This window comes from Salvelinus alpinus, chromosome 32 (genome assembly GCF_045679555.1).
Source record: "Salvelinus alpinus chromosome 32, SLU_Salpinus.1, whole genome shotgun sequence".
Classification (NCBI taxonomy): Eukaryota; Metazoa; Chordata; class Actinopteri; order Salmoniformes; family Salmonidae; genus Salvelinus; species Salvelinus alpinus.
Window position 1 is genome coordinate 13,911,580 of NC_092117.1, and position 16,944 is coordinate 13,928,523.

At 39.5% G+C, this 16,944-nt stretch overlaps 1 protein-coding gene across 1 annotated transcript in view; it reads right to left on the reverse strand.

Moving 5' to 3' along the window:
* atp6v1ba (ATPase, H+ transporting, lysosomal, V1 subunit B, member a) overlaps positions 1-16,944 on the reverse strand; it is a 44,420-nt gene extending 27,476 nt beyond the window's left edge. The window contains exon 1 of the mRNA XM_071380522.1: positions 16,711-16,944. Coding sequence (XP_071236623.1) covers positions 16,711-16,816 — 106 coding nt within the window. The 5' untranslated portion in view covers positions 16,817-16,944. The remainder of the gene's footprint in view (positions 1-16,710) is intronic.

The following is a 16,944-nucleotide window of genomic DNA, read 5'->3' on the forward strand; positions in this document are numbered from 1 at the left end:
TGAACAAGGACTTTTAACCCAATGAGCCTCACCGTAATGCCTGTGCGTTTTGGACTTCTAACCACTTTTAAACATTGCGTGTTCATCTGCATCCGTAGATACCAACCATTAGTCAATGTGATTAACGGGTGCTGAGCTAGAGTGATGTTTGTGAGACAAGGGTGGATCCCGGCCTTTTTACTAAAATGTCTGTAGAGTCCGAATGGTTTGAGCTACAAACTATTAAAAGCTGACACCCTCACGAACACGCACATATATGACACTCACAAGCGACACAAGACTGGTTAGAAGGTAAGCGGTTCTTCTACTTAGAAGACAATAGGAAATCCTTGGACATAGTGTCTATATTACTGTAATAAACTAACAGTTGTGGTCAAACTCCAAACAGTTGTCACTGACTAGTTGGTTTTCCCACTGAGCAAAGACTTTCTGTACCTACAGCATTCATATACATTTAATTAAGGCTTTTGCTTTAGCTGACATTATTATTATTATTGACAGTTGTCAATAAAACTCATGAATGCAACTTATGTCAAATTGGTTTGTCTTCTACTTGTAGCCCTGGTTGTCCTGAAAATAAAATGGTAAAACACTTCACTGTGAGGCTAAATATAAGGGCTGGACATGCAGATAAATTTAAGTCAGATAAATTGAAAAGCAGATTTTTGCTGGGGTCTCGGGACTGATAGGGTTAACTAGCCAAACTCACCACACTGTGCATTGAGGAGCCCAAGCTGTCAGTGTCATGGGAAATATACAGGTGGATGAATAGGTGGAGGCGGGCCTGGAGGCTGTCATTAAAGGCCCAAGTAGAGACAAACAGAAGAGCATGACTGTGGTCCAAACTTTGTCCTCTTACTTTCTTTGGGAAAACATTAGCTCTGCTGACATTGGAGCCAATTTGTCAGTGTATGTAAAAACGTGCGCCTCCGCCTGCTTCTCCTCGCACATCTGTAGCATGTGAAGGCGAGGAGAACGGCCGTATGGGGGGGGGGGGGGGGGGGCATTGTTTCCACCAGGTCTTCCATCATGCCCTCGTTTCTTTTTTTGTGTGGACCGTCAATCTCTTGGCCAATATCAAAGCTGCAAGGAAATTAGAGCAGACTGGTTCTAACACTGAGCACTAAAGCCTGGCGGGGTGCATCCACTATGCCACTAATTAGGCAGCGGCCAACAAATAACCTGTCAATGCGCTATAGCCATTTCTCACACACACACACACACACCTGCATTTCAACCCCTATTAACCAGCGTAAGAGAGAGGGGGGCGAGAAAGAGTGTGAGAGACAGATGGCGCGCTCAAGTGTGATAAAAAGAACCACCACAACAGAGGGGTGCTAGTTGCCCTTCATTCTCCAAATAAACTGCCTCTGCTCTGACTATCAACCCCCTGCACTAGGAGTAAAGACATTTGTAGAGTCGAAAATAGATTATTTAAGATTCTAAATTCCACAATGCAATTCTGCAGCACCTCATCTGAACCAGATAGATAGAGACAGAGCCTACCCATAAAAAGGCAATTACAAAGTCACTGATTGATTCCCTGTTTTGCCTCCCTCTACCCTATGGCACAGGCTTTGAATGTAGGCTAATGAGTCGTCTAGCATTAATTAACACTGTGTTAAGCCTCAGTGCGAGCCCACGATTGCCTCAACACTTAATGAAATGATCCCCTAATTAGCTATGAATCCTGGTTCTCTCTATTTCATAACGTGTCACTACTAAATCTGCAAGTAGGCCTATATGAATTAAATATAAGCATGCGGTGGCGATAATCATGATTTAGGCTAGCCTTGATATCTTGACTCGAGATATTAGCCTAAATTATTAACTATGGTGCATCATAATATAGCCTAGCATTTGAGTTTCCATTCTACCCAGTTGATAAACAATATATGCCCATCTTTAATTAGAATGTACATATTTAGGTTAGGGGTCACTGATGGCATATCCTCAAATGAAAACCTTATATTTAAACCTTGTAATTGACCTTGCATCTAAAATCTGGCCAAATTCAACTTCCTCTCTGAGGACTCCTTTCATAGCCTAAAGCCCTCGAGTTTCCACTCAAAATGGTTCCCAAAACTAAAAATACAATAATATGAATGCAGAAATATGCAGAAGCACTGCAAATATCCCAACAATGAGTGTAGTGCAGGCCAGCAAAAATATGTCACTTCTATTGGCCCACAAGCTCAGTCTTTGCAATCATGGCTGCACTAAATAAAAGATTAACCTCATGACTGACAGGATTATGCTTTCGCCTCGAACAAATCTTGGATATCCCCTTTAGTAAAAAAAAATTTAAAAAAATGAAATTTGTTCACCCCTTTCCCCCCTCAGACAAATTGCAGAATGTACATTGGCTGGTCGTGTTTAGACCTATTATGGAGTTAATAGCTACACTTACCCTACAAATTGTCCATATGACTAAAAAGGAGATTCATATGGCTATTTACTGAAGGGTTATAATTATGATGCAAGAAAATTGCAGCTGTATAATTGTACATGAACCTCTTAAAATCTTTTCACAAGTCCACAAAGCTCTAATGGAAAATATATGAAAACAAATGTGAACGTAAGCGCAATTTCAAGATGGGCCTATTTTCAGAGACTTCATCTACACATTTATTGTGAGAAAGAAAATGGTTCTTGCAGCATCTGGTGGATGGTGCCCTCCTAAAATACCCCCCAAAAAGTCCTTCCGACAAAACAAATAAAACGCATTGTTGCAATTATGGTTTAGACAAGGCCCACCAGAACTTGTAATAATGAAAAACAATTCAAAGACATCCTCTGGGACAGTTGCACAATACAAAAAATATATATAGTAGGCCACTTATTACACAAGATAACGATTAATCAATGGGCTATACATTCATATGGTGTGAAGTAGCAACATTTCCCATTAGGTTTGAAAAACTTTCTCCACCTCTCTTTTGCTACTTGAGCTCAAGTGCAGCGGTCCCCTGGCTTGGCATGCAACGGCAGTGTGGGTCACCCTCCGGCCTGTTCAGCTGCCAGAGCCCTTTGTGTACAAAGATGTTAATTGGTCCTAATCCGCCACTAGAAGCTGTTTTGGTAGCCTGACCTCGCACCCTGAAGAACACCTTGGTGTGAAATACTAAAGGGTCCATTCAAGTACCAGAGAAAAGAGGCACAGAGCATTCCAACACAATTCCCCTGCTGAAAGAGGGGGATCTGGGGGGTGCTGGGATGGAGATGGGGCGCATCATCATTTGAATGCTGAATAAATGGTACAAAGCAGTGGTAACAGTGATGTGCGGCTCACAATCACACATTCTACCCGACCACAAGCATGGACAGGGGGCTTCTCACAGGCTGCCAGGAGATGGGAATGCTAATTGGCCCAGGGCCTGAAACCAGGGAACCTCCTCATACTAAAACATCCAACTAGCCAACAAACCCACTCCACCCAAAAAAATTTAAAGTCTAAACAGGTTCTATGGGATATCACAACTCTGACGTCACCCCATTGAAGTTGAAATTTAAAACGATTGGTGTTAGGGTTGAGTAAGGGTTAGGTAATGGTAGATAAGGCAAGGGTTGCGTTACAGTTCAGAAATCTGCATTTTAAACCATTTCACCTGAATGTATATTGAAAGTCAGTCTTGTTTATTGCTTCAATAGAGTGATCATGGGCGCGCATTTACAGTTACCCTTAAATAAATATATATATATATATATATATATATATATATATATATATACACACACAGTGCTTACAATTAAAAAGCAAGGTCTTCTTTACAAAAACTATGGCCATCATATTTCTTATGTTTATCATAGAAAGAATGTAGCCAGCTACATTTCCTAATGTTTTGCATCAAGTTAATCATGCATATAACCAGAGAAAAGTACTAGAGAAAAGGAGCTACACATCAGTCAGAGCGCTGTCTGCTGATAGAAAGCCCCTTTGTGAATTCTGATCCGAGTGGAGGAGAAGTGCAACTCAAGCACAAAATTAGTCTGAGGCTAGCAGAAATTACAATAAGAAGCATTTTAGATGTGCGTTTATGCTTTTTCTTTTTTTTTGCATAAATCTGCATTAACGCAAGCACTGGGTAAAGGTTTAGGGTAGGGATGTTCCTTTTTGTGCTATCCAGGATCATTATAATGGATAAATGCAAAGAATTGGCAATAGAAACAAAGGTAAAACAAACTAAAAAGCAGTTAGTTGTTTTTTCAGCTGCTTGATGCGAGTGTGTTAGGTTTAGTTGGCTAGCAAAGGTGAAGTAACGTTAGCCTAGCTATCCTCCAGAACTATATTATTTAGTCGACAATCAGCTCGTTGTTGACCATTTAGACATTATTTATTAAATAATGATTTATTGAAGTTGTCTCTAGTCATCATTGGACCTCTGCTAGCTAGTTACATGCCAATGATTTGTTTAGCATAGCAACGTGGAATGAATAGAATGAACGACTGGGTCAAAACATGAAAATAGAATTAAAGACCAGCCTGTTTGGTTTGCAACTTCAGAACTAATTGGCTTTTGCCTAGACTACATCATCTGGTGGAAGGATGAAATAAGTTTAGAAAATGTGTTTATTTTATTTTTTTAATACACATTGGCAACCATTTTATAAAAGCCATAAAGGCCCTCAACCCCGGGAATTATTGTGTGATAACTCCCGCCTTGGGCCTAAGAACAGCCCAGAGTTAACCACCGATAGTCCCGGAGTTCTCATGCCTTATTGCTTAAGTAACTGTCCAGTGAAAATTTCACTTTTAAAAGCTCATAATCTGCTAACTCATACCCAAATAATGTTATTGACTCGTTCTATACTTGCATTTGTGGCCAAAGCATAAATCTTGTTTAAACACACAACAACAACAAAAACACTTAAAATCCCCATCTCAAACAGACCATTTCAATAATCCTTGCTATTTCCTCAGAGGATGACGTCATGTTTTTGGCCAGGATGTTTCATTGGCTGAGCTAGCAAACCAGCTATTTACTTGTCATTAATATTTTTTATTGACAGCTATGCCCACACCATTTTGTTGTTGGGTACGCCCACACCATTCAAAAAACACAGAAAATTTGATTTTTAACACAGTTGAAGTCGGAAGTTAACATACACTTAGGTTGGAGTCACTAAAACTTGTTTTTCAAACACTCCACAAGTTTCTTGTTAACAAACTATAGTTTTGGCAAGTCCGTTAGGACATCTACTTTGTGCATGACAGAAGTCAATTTTCAAACAATTGTTTATAGACAGATTATTTCACTGTATCACAATTCCAGTGGGTCAGAAGTTTAAAGGCACAGTCAACTTAGTGTATGTAAACAGCTTGGAAAATTCCAGAAAATTATGTCATGGCTTTAGAAGCTTCTGATAGGCTAATTGACACCATTTTAGTCAATTGGAGGTGTACTTGTGGATGTATTTCAAGGCCTACCTTCAAACTCTGTATCGTTGCATAACATCGTGGGAAAATCAAAAGAAATCAGCCAAGACTTCAGAAAATAAATTGTAGACCTCCACAAGTCTGGTTCATCCTTGGGAGCAATTTCAAAACGCCTGAAAGTACCACGTTCATCTGTACAAACAATAGTACGCAAGTATAAACACCATGGGACCACACAGCCGTCATACCGCTCAGGAAGGAGACGCGTTCTGTCTCCTAGAGATGAACGTACTTTGGTGCGAAAAGTGCAAATCAATCCCAGAACAACAGCAAAGGACCTTGTGACGATGCTGGAGGAAACAGGTACAAAAGTATCTATATCCACAGTAAAACTAGTCCTATATCGACATAACCTGAAAGGCTGCTCAGCAAAGAAGAAGCCACTGCTTCAAAACCGCCATAAAAAGGCCAGACTATGGTTTGCAACTGCACCTGGTGACAAAGATCGTACTTTTTGGAGAAATGTCCTCTGGTCTGATGAAACAAAAATAGAACTGTTTGGCCATAATGACCATCGTTATGTTCGGAGGAAAAAGGGGGAGGCTTGCAAGCCGAAGAACACCATCCCAACCGTGAAGCACGGGGGTGGCAGCATCATGTTGTGGGGGTGCTTTGCTGCAGGAGGGACTGGTGCACTTCACAAAATAGATGGCATCATGAGGCAGGGAAATTATGTGGATATATTGAAGCTCATCTCAAGACATCAGTCAGGAAGTTAAAGCTTGGTCGCAAATGGGTCTTCCAAATGGACAATGACCCCAAGCATACTTCCAAAGTTGTGGCAAAATGGCTTAAGGACAACAAAGTCAAGGTATTGGAGTGGCCATCACAAAGCCCTGACCTCAATCCCATAGAAAATGTGTGGTCAGAACTGAAAAAGCGTGTGCGAACAAGGAGGCCTACAAACCTGACTCAGTTACACCAGCTCTGTCAGGAGGAATGGGCCAAAATTCACCCAACTTATTGTGGGGAGCTAGTGGAAGGCTACCCGAAACATTTGACATTTATAAAAAATAAATTCAGAAGGAAAACGATAGTAATTCATTCTAGATCATATTTCACAGAAATCTGGAAACAGCTACTTTAAACCTGTGACACCAGGTGGATACAATTAGTTATCAGGTAGAACAGAATACTGCTGGTTCTCTGGATAGTAGGGGTGAATAAGTTATACAAGGATCATGATGGTGGTGTTCAAATATGACAGTTCCAAAGATTAGCCTACTACTGTAGACAGGCATTAACATACTGATGTCAAAATAACTTTACTATCCTCATTAGGCTAACTGTTTTTAATGGTGCTATTTTGACAAGATGTTGGCCTAATTGTTTAACAATTCAAACCGTCAGGATGGTGGTAGAAAATAAGCCTATTTCTACCACAGCGCAAATAAAATAAGACGGACAATGCCAAACTGAATTAAAGCAACCTTCAGATAATACCTCAATTGCTTCTAAAACCAGTGTAAGAGAGATCACAAATGGAAACCAATTTGTAAAAATACACTACCGTTCAAAAGTTTGGGGTCACTTAGAAAATGTCCTTGTTGAAAGAAAAGCACATTTTTTGTCAATTAAAATAACATCAAATTGATCAGAAATACAGTGTAGACATTGTTAATGTTGTAAATGACTATTGTAGCTGGAAACGGATGATTTTTTATGGGATATCTACATAGGCGTACAGAGGCACATTATCAGCAACCATCACTCCAGTGCTCCAATGGCACGTTGTGTTGGCTAATCCAAGTTTATCATTTTAAAAGGCTAATTGATCATTAGAAAACCCTTTTGCAATTATGTTAGCACAGCTGAAAATGGTCATGCTGACTAAAGAAGCAATACAACTGGCCTTCTTTAGACTAGTTGAGTATCTGGAGCATCAGCATTTGTGGGTTTGATTACAGGCTCAAAATGGCCAGAAACAAATAACTTTCTTCTGAAACTCGTCTGTCTATTCTTGTTCTGAGAAATTAAGGATATTCCATGCGAGAAATTGCCATGAAACTGAAGATTTTGTACAACGCTGTGTACTTCTCCCTTCACAGAAGAGTGAAAACTGGCTTTAACCAGAGTGGGAGGCCCCGGTGAACAACTGCGCAATAGGACAAGTACATTAGAGTGTCTACTTTGAATAATAGATGCCTCACATGTCCTCAACTGACAGCTTCATTAAATAGTACCCGCAAAACACCAGTCTCAACGTCAACAGTGAAGAGGCAACTCCGGGATGCTGGCCTTCTAGGCAGAGTTGCAAAGAAAAAGCCATCTCAGACTGGACAATAAAAAGAAAAGATTAAGATGGGCAAAAGAACACAGACACTGGACAGAGGAACTCTGCCTAGAAGGCCAGCATCCCGGAGTCACCTCTTCACTGTTGATGTTGAGACTGGTGTTTTGCGGGTACTATTTAATGAAGCTGCCATTTGAGGACTTGTGAGGTGTCTGTTTCTCAAACTACACTAATGTACTTGTCCTCTTGCTCAGTTGTGCACCAGGGCCTCCCACTCCTCTTTCTATTCTGGTTAGAGACAGTTTGCGCTGTTCTGTGAAGGGAGTACTACACAGAATTGTAAGAGATCTGCAGTTTCTTGGCAATTTCTCACATGGAATAGCCTTCATGTCTCAGAACAAGAATAGACTGACGAGTTTCAGAAAAAAGTTAATTGTTTCTGGACATTTTGAGCCTGTCATCGAACCCACAAATGCTGATGCCCCAGATACTCAACTAGTCTAAAGAATACCAGTTTTATTGCTTCTTTAAATGAGAACCAGTTTTATTGCTTCTTTAAATCAAAACAGTTTTCAGCTATGCTAACAATTGCAAAAGGGTTTTCTAATGATCAATTAGAAAACCATTTTGGATTAGCTAACACAACGTGCCATTGGAACACTGGAGTGATGGTTTCTGATAATGGGCCTCTGTACGCCTATGTAGATATTCCATAAAAAATCTGCAGTTTCCAGCTACAATAGTCATTTACAACATTAACAATGTCTACACTTTATTTCTGATCAATTTGATGTTATTTTAAATGGACACTTTTTTTGTTGCTTTTCTTTCAAAAACAAGGACATTTCTAAGTGACCACAAACTTTTGAACGATAGTGTATATTCTATGGTACAAGGACAGCTGAATAGGATTATTTTTGATGAATATGGAATTGAATAGCCTAATCAGCCTGCTTCCTGAAAATACTGTTAAGGCTATAAAAGCCTGCATACAGGCATTGGTATGTTACAGACTTTGTAAATAATTTGTTGAAATGGCAGAAACTCAATATATATATATATATATATATTTAAAAAGTGTCACTTCTGAGAAGCCAAATTTAAAACCAAATAGAATGACACATGTATAGAGGGGGGAAGAAATGCATGTCTGTTGAAATATTACATAAAGGTAAGCATGCACATGATTAAAAGACAGGTATCAATTAGTATGAATATGTTACATTGATACAAGTTATTTACAGGGGCATTGACAAAAAATTGGGATGCTGTCCAATTTGCCAGTACCTTCTACTCACCACTGTTTCTAACATACAGCTCTTCTAACAATGCTGCTCGTAGTGATGACAACCCCATCAAATGGGCATGCTTTTAACCTTGCAGGTAGATGGCCCCAATATGGAAAGAGGACTCCCCACCTGACTGCATTGATTGGGAAGCACGTAATCAGGCTCAGACCAGGGGAGAATTGGCTAGCAGGGTGGGAACACTAATCTGTGGGGTAGTTTTGCTGGTGGGGAGCATACTGATGGGGGACACCTATACAGAGAGGCAGCTGGATAACCCCAGAGCCCAGATTGAAACAAGAAGGATGCCACAGCAATAGTTTAGAGCCATTTGCAGGGGCAAGAAGCCTTTCGTCATTCTCTTGGTAGCCTAACCTGTCTAGAGATGGCTCAGTTTGGGTCCCTCATTGTCAGCAGGAGCAAAGGAAGGTTGAATTCAATTTCAGTCATGAAATGCACTGAATATTTACTAAGTAGATTATAGTACTTTCAATTCTAACAAATTCACTGGGTAATTTAAAAGGGTAGCCACTTACTGTATGTTGTATCTGAAAAGGGGAAATCACTATTCTGATCTTGGAGGAAGTGATCAATGGAGCAACAGAGGAGATTTCTTGACATGGAAAATAAACTGGCCTGTCACTTCTCCATAAAGGCTCACTACAGTCTAAGGAAGGCATGTGAAGAAATGTGAAAAACACCAAGCTGAGGAAATGTCTCAACTCGGATGGATTTCTCCTCATACAAATGCAAAAATAAATGTGGCATGTTCATTTTCTTTCATGTTAAGACAAACGTCCACAGAAAGTATATATTTCTCTGACAAGCCAGTTGCTTAAATACTTGCAGAGACAAATAATGAACACTATAGAATTGTTCAAAGAAATACGTTTAGGATGGGTTTTGTACATTGAAAATGATTTCTACGTACCATCTGGAGGCATTTGCTTATCATTAGCCTACTACATCATTACAAAGAAATAGTCTGCCTTGTGCAATGTCTTTATAACACTGACTGTGCCCAACTAAAACAATGGGAAGCCATCCACTGGGTTAATTACCTTTGTCTCAAGTCAATTTCAACAAAGGACCTTTATACAATTAAAGTCAAAGACTTGCTGTACACCTCTGTTGATTTCTCCTCCATTTCATTGAATATTTTCATTGCCTCGCTCAGACGCCTGTTCATTCACTGATGTACTGCAAAGCATTGGAACATTGTGATCCTATAGCCTAGGTTGCATTCATATAGCTACCCCAGGGAAATGGTTTCTTTGAACCAAGTCTCTGAAAGTACAGGTTATAGGCTACCCACCAACCTCTCCCAATAAAGTTGGATCTAAAGCATTGGAACATTGTGATCCTATAGCCTAGGTTGCATTCATATAGCTACCCCAGGGAAATGGTTTCTTTGAACCAAGTCTCTGAAAGTACAGGTTATAGGCTACCCACCAACCTCTCCCAATAAAGTTGGATCTATGGCACGCATGGTACTGCAAGGATGCCAACTCATTACCATGATAGTAGGCAATGAACATCTTGCGTTCCATCTTAAATTATTTATGAAAAAGGGTGTTTGTCATTATTTTCATACCAGTTTCAAAAAGAATTAAAAGAAGAAAAACAGGACGCCTTCTTATGAAAAACATGTGCCAGCTCATGCACCACTAAAATAACAGAGAGAAGGCTAAACTGCTTTCTAAAAAATGATTTGTTCAAATTGCTGCCCGGACTATAAGCACGCATTGAATGGTGGCTGTTCAGTATGATGTTTGATGAGAATGAAAAATGGTTCAATCTGGCATGCCAACATTAGAGGGGACATTTAAAAAGTAGGATGGGAGGGAAATAGGGTTACAACGCAAAGCAGCATCTTCGCCTTAGCTTTCAGATGGCCTCCGCTCCATTAAGTAATTTCCTTCCAGTTTGCTAAGAGGCTTTTAGTCCATGCTTTCCTCTGATACTCAAGGAAAAATACCACCTGGCTAGCTCTATGATCGGACATGTTTGAGGTGTAAATATATGAGGGACAGTGAAGAACATCAGTGAGATATAGACAAAGAGGCAATGTGAGGTACCATCTACAGGTAACTGCCAAAATAAAGGAAACACTTCAGTAAATCAGGGACACAAAGTATATTGAAAGCAGGTTCTTCCACACAGGTGTGGTTCTGAGTTAATTAAGCAATTAACACCCCATCATGTTTTAAAAAGGTAATGTATAAAAATGCCCAGTTGCCCAATATTTTGGCTACCATGGCTGGAAGAAGAGATCTCCGTGAGTTTGAAAGAGGGGTCTCAAAGGAGCATAGGGGGTTTAAAAAGTGTGTGTCAGTCACCAGATCTCAACCCGGTTGAACACTTACGGGTGATTCTGGATTGGCGCCTGCGAGAGCATTTTCCACCACCATTAACAAAACACCAAATTATGGAATTTCTCGTGGAAGAATGGTGTGTCATCCCTCCAATAGAGTTCCAGACACTTGTAAAATCTATGCCAAGACGCATTGAAGCTGTTCTGGCTATTAAGACACGCATGTTGGTGTTTACTTTATTTTGTTAGTTACCTGTATTTCCTATGCAAAGGTAAATATCAAATCAGAGCTTATTATTGTAACCTAAATATAGTGTCGGACTAGCACATGGAATCTTTTTAGTCTTTAGGCTAAAGACGTTTAGTCAAAATCTCATATTGAAAACGTATTTCCAGCTATTTTCTACAGCAGGAATATTGTGTATGTCCTGAAAACCTGTCTGTACAAGAAACATACATATTTAAATACATCTTCAAGAAAGGTTCTTCATTGATTTAGATCAGAAATATCAACTAAGGCCTAGTTCGTTGTCGTGATCATAGTCCTCTCCTCAAGTAAGACTCCCTCCCTGCCTACTTTCCTTTGTGGTCTTAAATACACCTCTTCAATGTATTTCAGTTAATCAAGGCTAGGGGAAGCAAGACCAAATTTTCCAAGAAACAAGTTTAGGATGAACAAAGGGTGAGGCAGGCTTCGGGTAGTGGAAAACTGATGAAAAATGGTAGTAAGAAACGGTAATTTCCCCAACAGCCAATGAGGGCAAGATTCCAATGAGGAAATTATAAACCATCACAAAGGCTAAAACTTTGTGATTATCATAAGATGCCCAGGGTGGGACATTAACTTTTTGGTCCACCAGCCACTGTTGTTAGATGGAAAAAAAATCTAATCTGAGTGGCTGGTAGATTTGACGAGCCAAAATATTTTTGCCATAATTACACCAAAAATCACAAGTACCGGATGAGCATGTTTGTTTCTAAGATAAAAAATATTACTAGTAAAAAGTAAATGTTGTATATTGCTCAATTCAATTTCATTTTTGTGACCCAAATCTTTTAACCAATATGCTAAAAGATATAATTTAGACAATAGCAAAAACAGATAAACAACTGAACATCAAGAATCAAGTACCTGCCCTGCCACAAAATGCTGTGATACAGCTTATTTATTATTATTAGTTCACAGCTCTAATGCTGACATTTTTTACAAGGAGTACATAAGTTGATATTTAGGAGCGCACAAATACCATAAAATTAAACGCTGAATCTCAAATAGCTGCCTGTCCCTTTTAATAGCCAGGCAACAGCACACATTTCAGCAAATAAACGCCAGTTTTAAATAAACATCGGGTCTAAATGAATTGCTTACGAGGTTACCATGAATGTTTACAAGGTTTATTTACATTAAATAATTCAGTAATAACTGGTAAAAAAAAATTGGCCACTGAGAACTTCTAGTTAACTGTCAAAAAGCTTTATTTTTTTATTTTGAATAGAGGCAAACTAAGACAAAAGAAACATGACAGTGTGTAAATGATCACACAGTGCAGGAAATAAAGACATTAAAATGCTGGTAGTGAATGCAGGAATTAAACAATTAACTATAAAAATGAGAAAAAGCTGTGTGCATTAAGGAAATAGACACCTGGCTCAAATGGAAGCCTGTCTTCTAAGCGCCTTTTGTTCAGTGATTTAAGCAAATACAAAAATATGAGTCAGTCAGGTGAGACATTTTCAGCTGCCCCTTTAAGGGGAGGGCCTTTTCCGTGGTAATGGCACTCCGTGTCTTTCAGAGGCTGGAATCTCTGTTGTAGAAAACTCTAACTAATATTGGAAAACAACCTAGCATGTGAACAAAACGATGCAACTAGCCAAGAAGCACAAGGACAGTTAATAGGTCTTTCAGGTCAATTCGACCAACTTCTACATTTGGGCTTTGGATTTTTAAAATAAAAAAAATTAACTGTTCCCGAATTCTGTTTGACCACCTGCCAACGTGACTGGTGAAAAGGACATTCTTACCTGCCAATGCCAAAATCTACCTGCATTTGGCAGGTGTTCATTTCCCTTGAAAAAGAAAAGGAGCCACACGCAATATTTAAATGACCAACGTTTTGACAGACAAGCGGTCTTCATCAGGGTATAACAAACACTGCGGGTCACTAGTATATATAGTGTCAAAGGACACACAGGTGTCTGTAATCCTGGCCGGGTGTGGCTTGATAACATTGGTTAATTTACAGATATAAATAGAACATATAAAACACAAATGGATAGCATACGATCATAGATACAATTTGGCTACATAGGCCTACAGACATTTACAATGAATAGCAACATCACAAGAATGGCACAAGGTGTTCATTTCCCACCCTGAAAAGTGCCACTTAAAATGGATCATGAACAATTGCCGCTTTCCATTATAAACTAACCTACATGTACACTCACTAGCCAGTTTATTAGGTACACCCATCTAGTACCGGGTCAGACCCCCTTTTGCCTCCAGAACAGCCTGAATTATTTGTGACATTCTACAAAGTGTCAGAAAGTTCCACAGGGATGTTGGTCTATGCTGACACGATGGCATCGTGCAGTTGCTGCAGATTGGACGCCGGTACATTCATGCTGCTAACAGCCCGTTCCATCTCATCCCAAAGATGCTCTATAGAAATGAGGTCTGGGAACTGCTCATGCCACTCAAGTAAACTGAACTCGCTGTCATGTTCAAGGCGATGTTTTTCCACTCCTCAATTATCCAGTGTTGCTGATCGCGTGCCCACTGGAGCCGCATCTTCTTGTTTTCAGCTGATGGAATCCGGTGTGGTCATCTGCTGCAATAGCCCATCCGTGACAAGGATTGACGAGTTGTGCGTTCCCGAGATGTCGTTCTGCGCCATTATTTGTCTGTTTTTGGACCACCTGTTAGCTGGCAAAATTCTTGCCATTCTCCTTCAACCTCTTATCAACGAGCTGTTTTCACTCACAGGACTGCCGCTGAATGGATGTTTTTTGTTCCTCGCACCATTCTCGTAAATTCTAGACACTGCGTGTGAAAAGCCCAGGAGGGTGGCCGTTTCTAAGATACTGGATCCAGCGCGCCGGGCACCGACAATCATACAACACTCATTTGCTTAGGTCACTCGTTTTGCTCATTATGCTGCGTCTTGTCCTTTACAGAGATGTACATAGATATACTCCTTTGTTATGTTGACAGGCAGGCCTATGGGCTACCATTTTATGTTCAAACTCAAAACATACAATATAAGCCTATATGCCTACATCTAATGTCCTTCCACACATGTCACCAAGAGCAGATAGAGGCTGAATTCAGACTACAATATGGTTCTAAAGTCCTGCCTTTAGCCGGAATCAGAGACAGCCGATTCCACACCACAGCTGGATGTTGGCCATGCCTATTTTCACACCCTGGTGAAGAAAAGATGGCTGAAAGGCACCCTCTTCCCAATACACCCCTGTTAAAAGGCCTCTGAGATGGAGGCATATCACAGATGGATGGTGACTCCATTAACTGTTCCTGAAATAATAACATGGGGATATGATTTCTCTACATGTTCTCTTTCATATAACTGTATTAATTACTTTGGCCGCTGCTGAAGAATACATCAAAGGCCCATTTCATCAGTGTTTAAATATATTGTTTTTACTTTAAATTTATGAATCTGAGCTGCAAAAAGAAACTATTAGCTAAGGACGCTAGTTAGAAATTTAGCAACACTAAATTCTATGCAGACAGGTATTTTGTACTGACAAGCAAAAGTCATTACAAGCTCCAGTTTAATTGATAAAGCTGGTCATAATTTGTTATTATTAATCTGAGTACGTTGATAATACTAACGTTAGTCAAATTTTCCAAATTGCTGATGGCTAGGCTACATCTTGGGAGCCAATTTCATTCCTACAATCCGGTGCCTTTTGGACCTCAACTTCTGGGAGGGAAAAATTATATATTTTTCTTTTTTGGTATTCTATCAGAAAAATGGACATGTTTGACTTTCAGAAAAACATATTGGCTCACTCAGGCAGTTAAATCCCTGTTAGGTGCATAATCACATACAGTCACTGCATAATGCTAACATGGTGGAACCTAACAAGGTGGAAATGTGGAGCCTAAATTATCCATAGCTCTGTGGGTGATTATTAAGATAGCATAATGAATTTGATAAATTTTCTCTATAATTTAGCCTAAGAGGGTGGAAATGTATGAGTGAGAGACTAGCATCATGAAACATGAAAAAAAACAACAGCATCATTTTCTCAACAAACAATGACACTTCCTGAATGTGATGTCATTGTGGAAAGGGGCTGTTTTCTTAAAAGGAGAATTAATACAAACTAAAAGGGTGGAAAGTGATATTAGGGACTCAGAACATGTTAAATACAATATTCATGAACAAAAATTTTTGATGAGAGATTTTAAATGTTGTATTATTTGATGGCTTTTATTTCATGTAGAAGTTGATGAATAACATCCTTGGACATGGATAAAAAACACTTACATCCAATGAAAACAAATAAAGTTCATAAAATATGTTTGTGTTAAGGTAAAGGACACCTGAAATTGTATTTTAATCTTTTTAGAATCCACATTTTACACGAAATAAGGGGGACATGAAAGGCACTGCACATATTTTAGAATGGGGCATGGACTGGCTATTAGTTTTACTCTTTGCAATGTCAGTCAAACATGTTTAAAAATATGTATGTAAATTATAGCAAGGATAGGGAACGAATCGATGAAAAATGAATGAATGCATGACACATCCTCTCCTGCAGCCTCTCACGTGATTACGTCACATGAGTAGGATAATCAACCCATCTGTTACTATTCATGTCTTCCTATAAATCATTTCCACACCACAAATCCACAACCCAATACAATTAGCTAGCTAACTAGATAGTTACAATTTCCAAGAAATGTAGCAAAATCGAAGGCTGCAGTGTATTAAAAAAAAGTAGCTAAAGCCGTTGAATGCGTGACACGATATATTTCGCTACCGTTTCACGGTTATTCAGTCAGGAACAGTCAGCTGACGGTAGTTGAACTTGCTTAATCTAGTTCGCATAACGCTTGATTTAGTCCAACAGAGTACATAGCTTTATACATATGCATGTAACTATTATTAAACACTGATTACTGAATTGCATATAACATCTAAGCAAAGATGATTTAGACTTTTGCAAAACAGCTCCGCGTACTGTACTGGTTTGCTAACGAGCTAATGCTAACAATTGGGCCCATAAGCTAATGTTAGCTTGCTAACTAGTCATTTCACTCCTTTTTGCATTTTGCTTATGTCGCCTACAGTGATAGTCGGTCAAGTTTTATATTGGATATTTCACAGACACTGTGCGTTTTTGTTTTCTCGCTAATGTTACCAAGCTATGGAAAAATCAACATTTGTTCTGGCTAGGTACGTACTCAGCCTTGGTTGTGAGATGTAGTTTCTGGTCACAGCCTGTGTGTGTGTCCTTGCCGCAGCAGGTCCGTTGATGTCCATTGTCCTGTTTCCCACCAATGTTGCCATGGTTAAATTAACGAAACTCACTGGTTACCTGCTACGTTACAGTGTGCTGCTAGCTGTGAGGCTATTAAATGACACTGCGCTGGCGGCTAGTCATATGACTTTGGAATCCGGATGTTTGGGTTTCCACT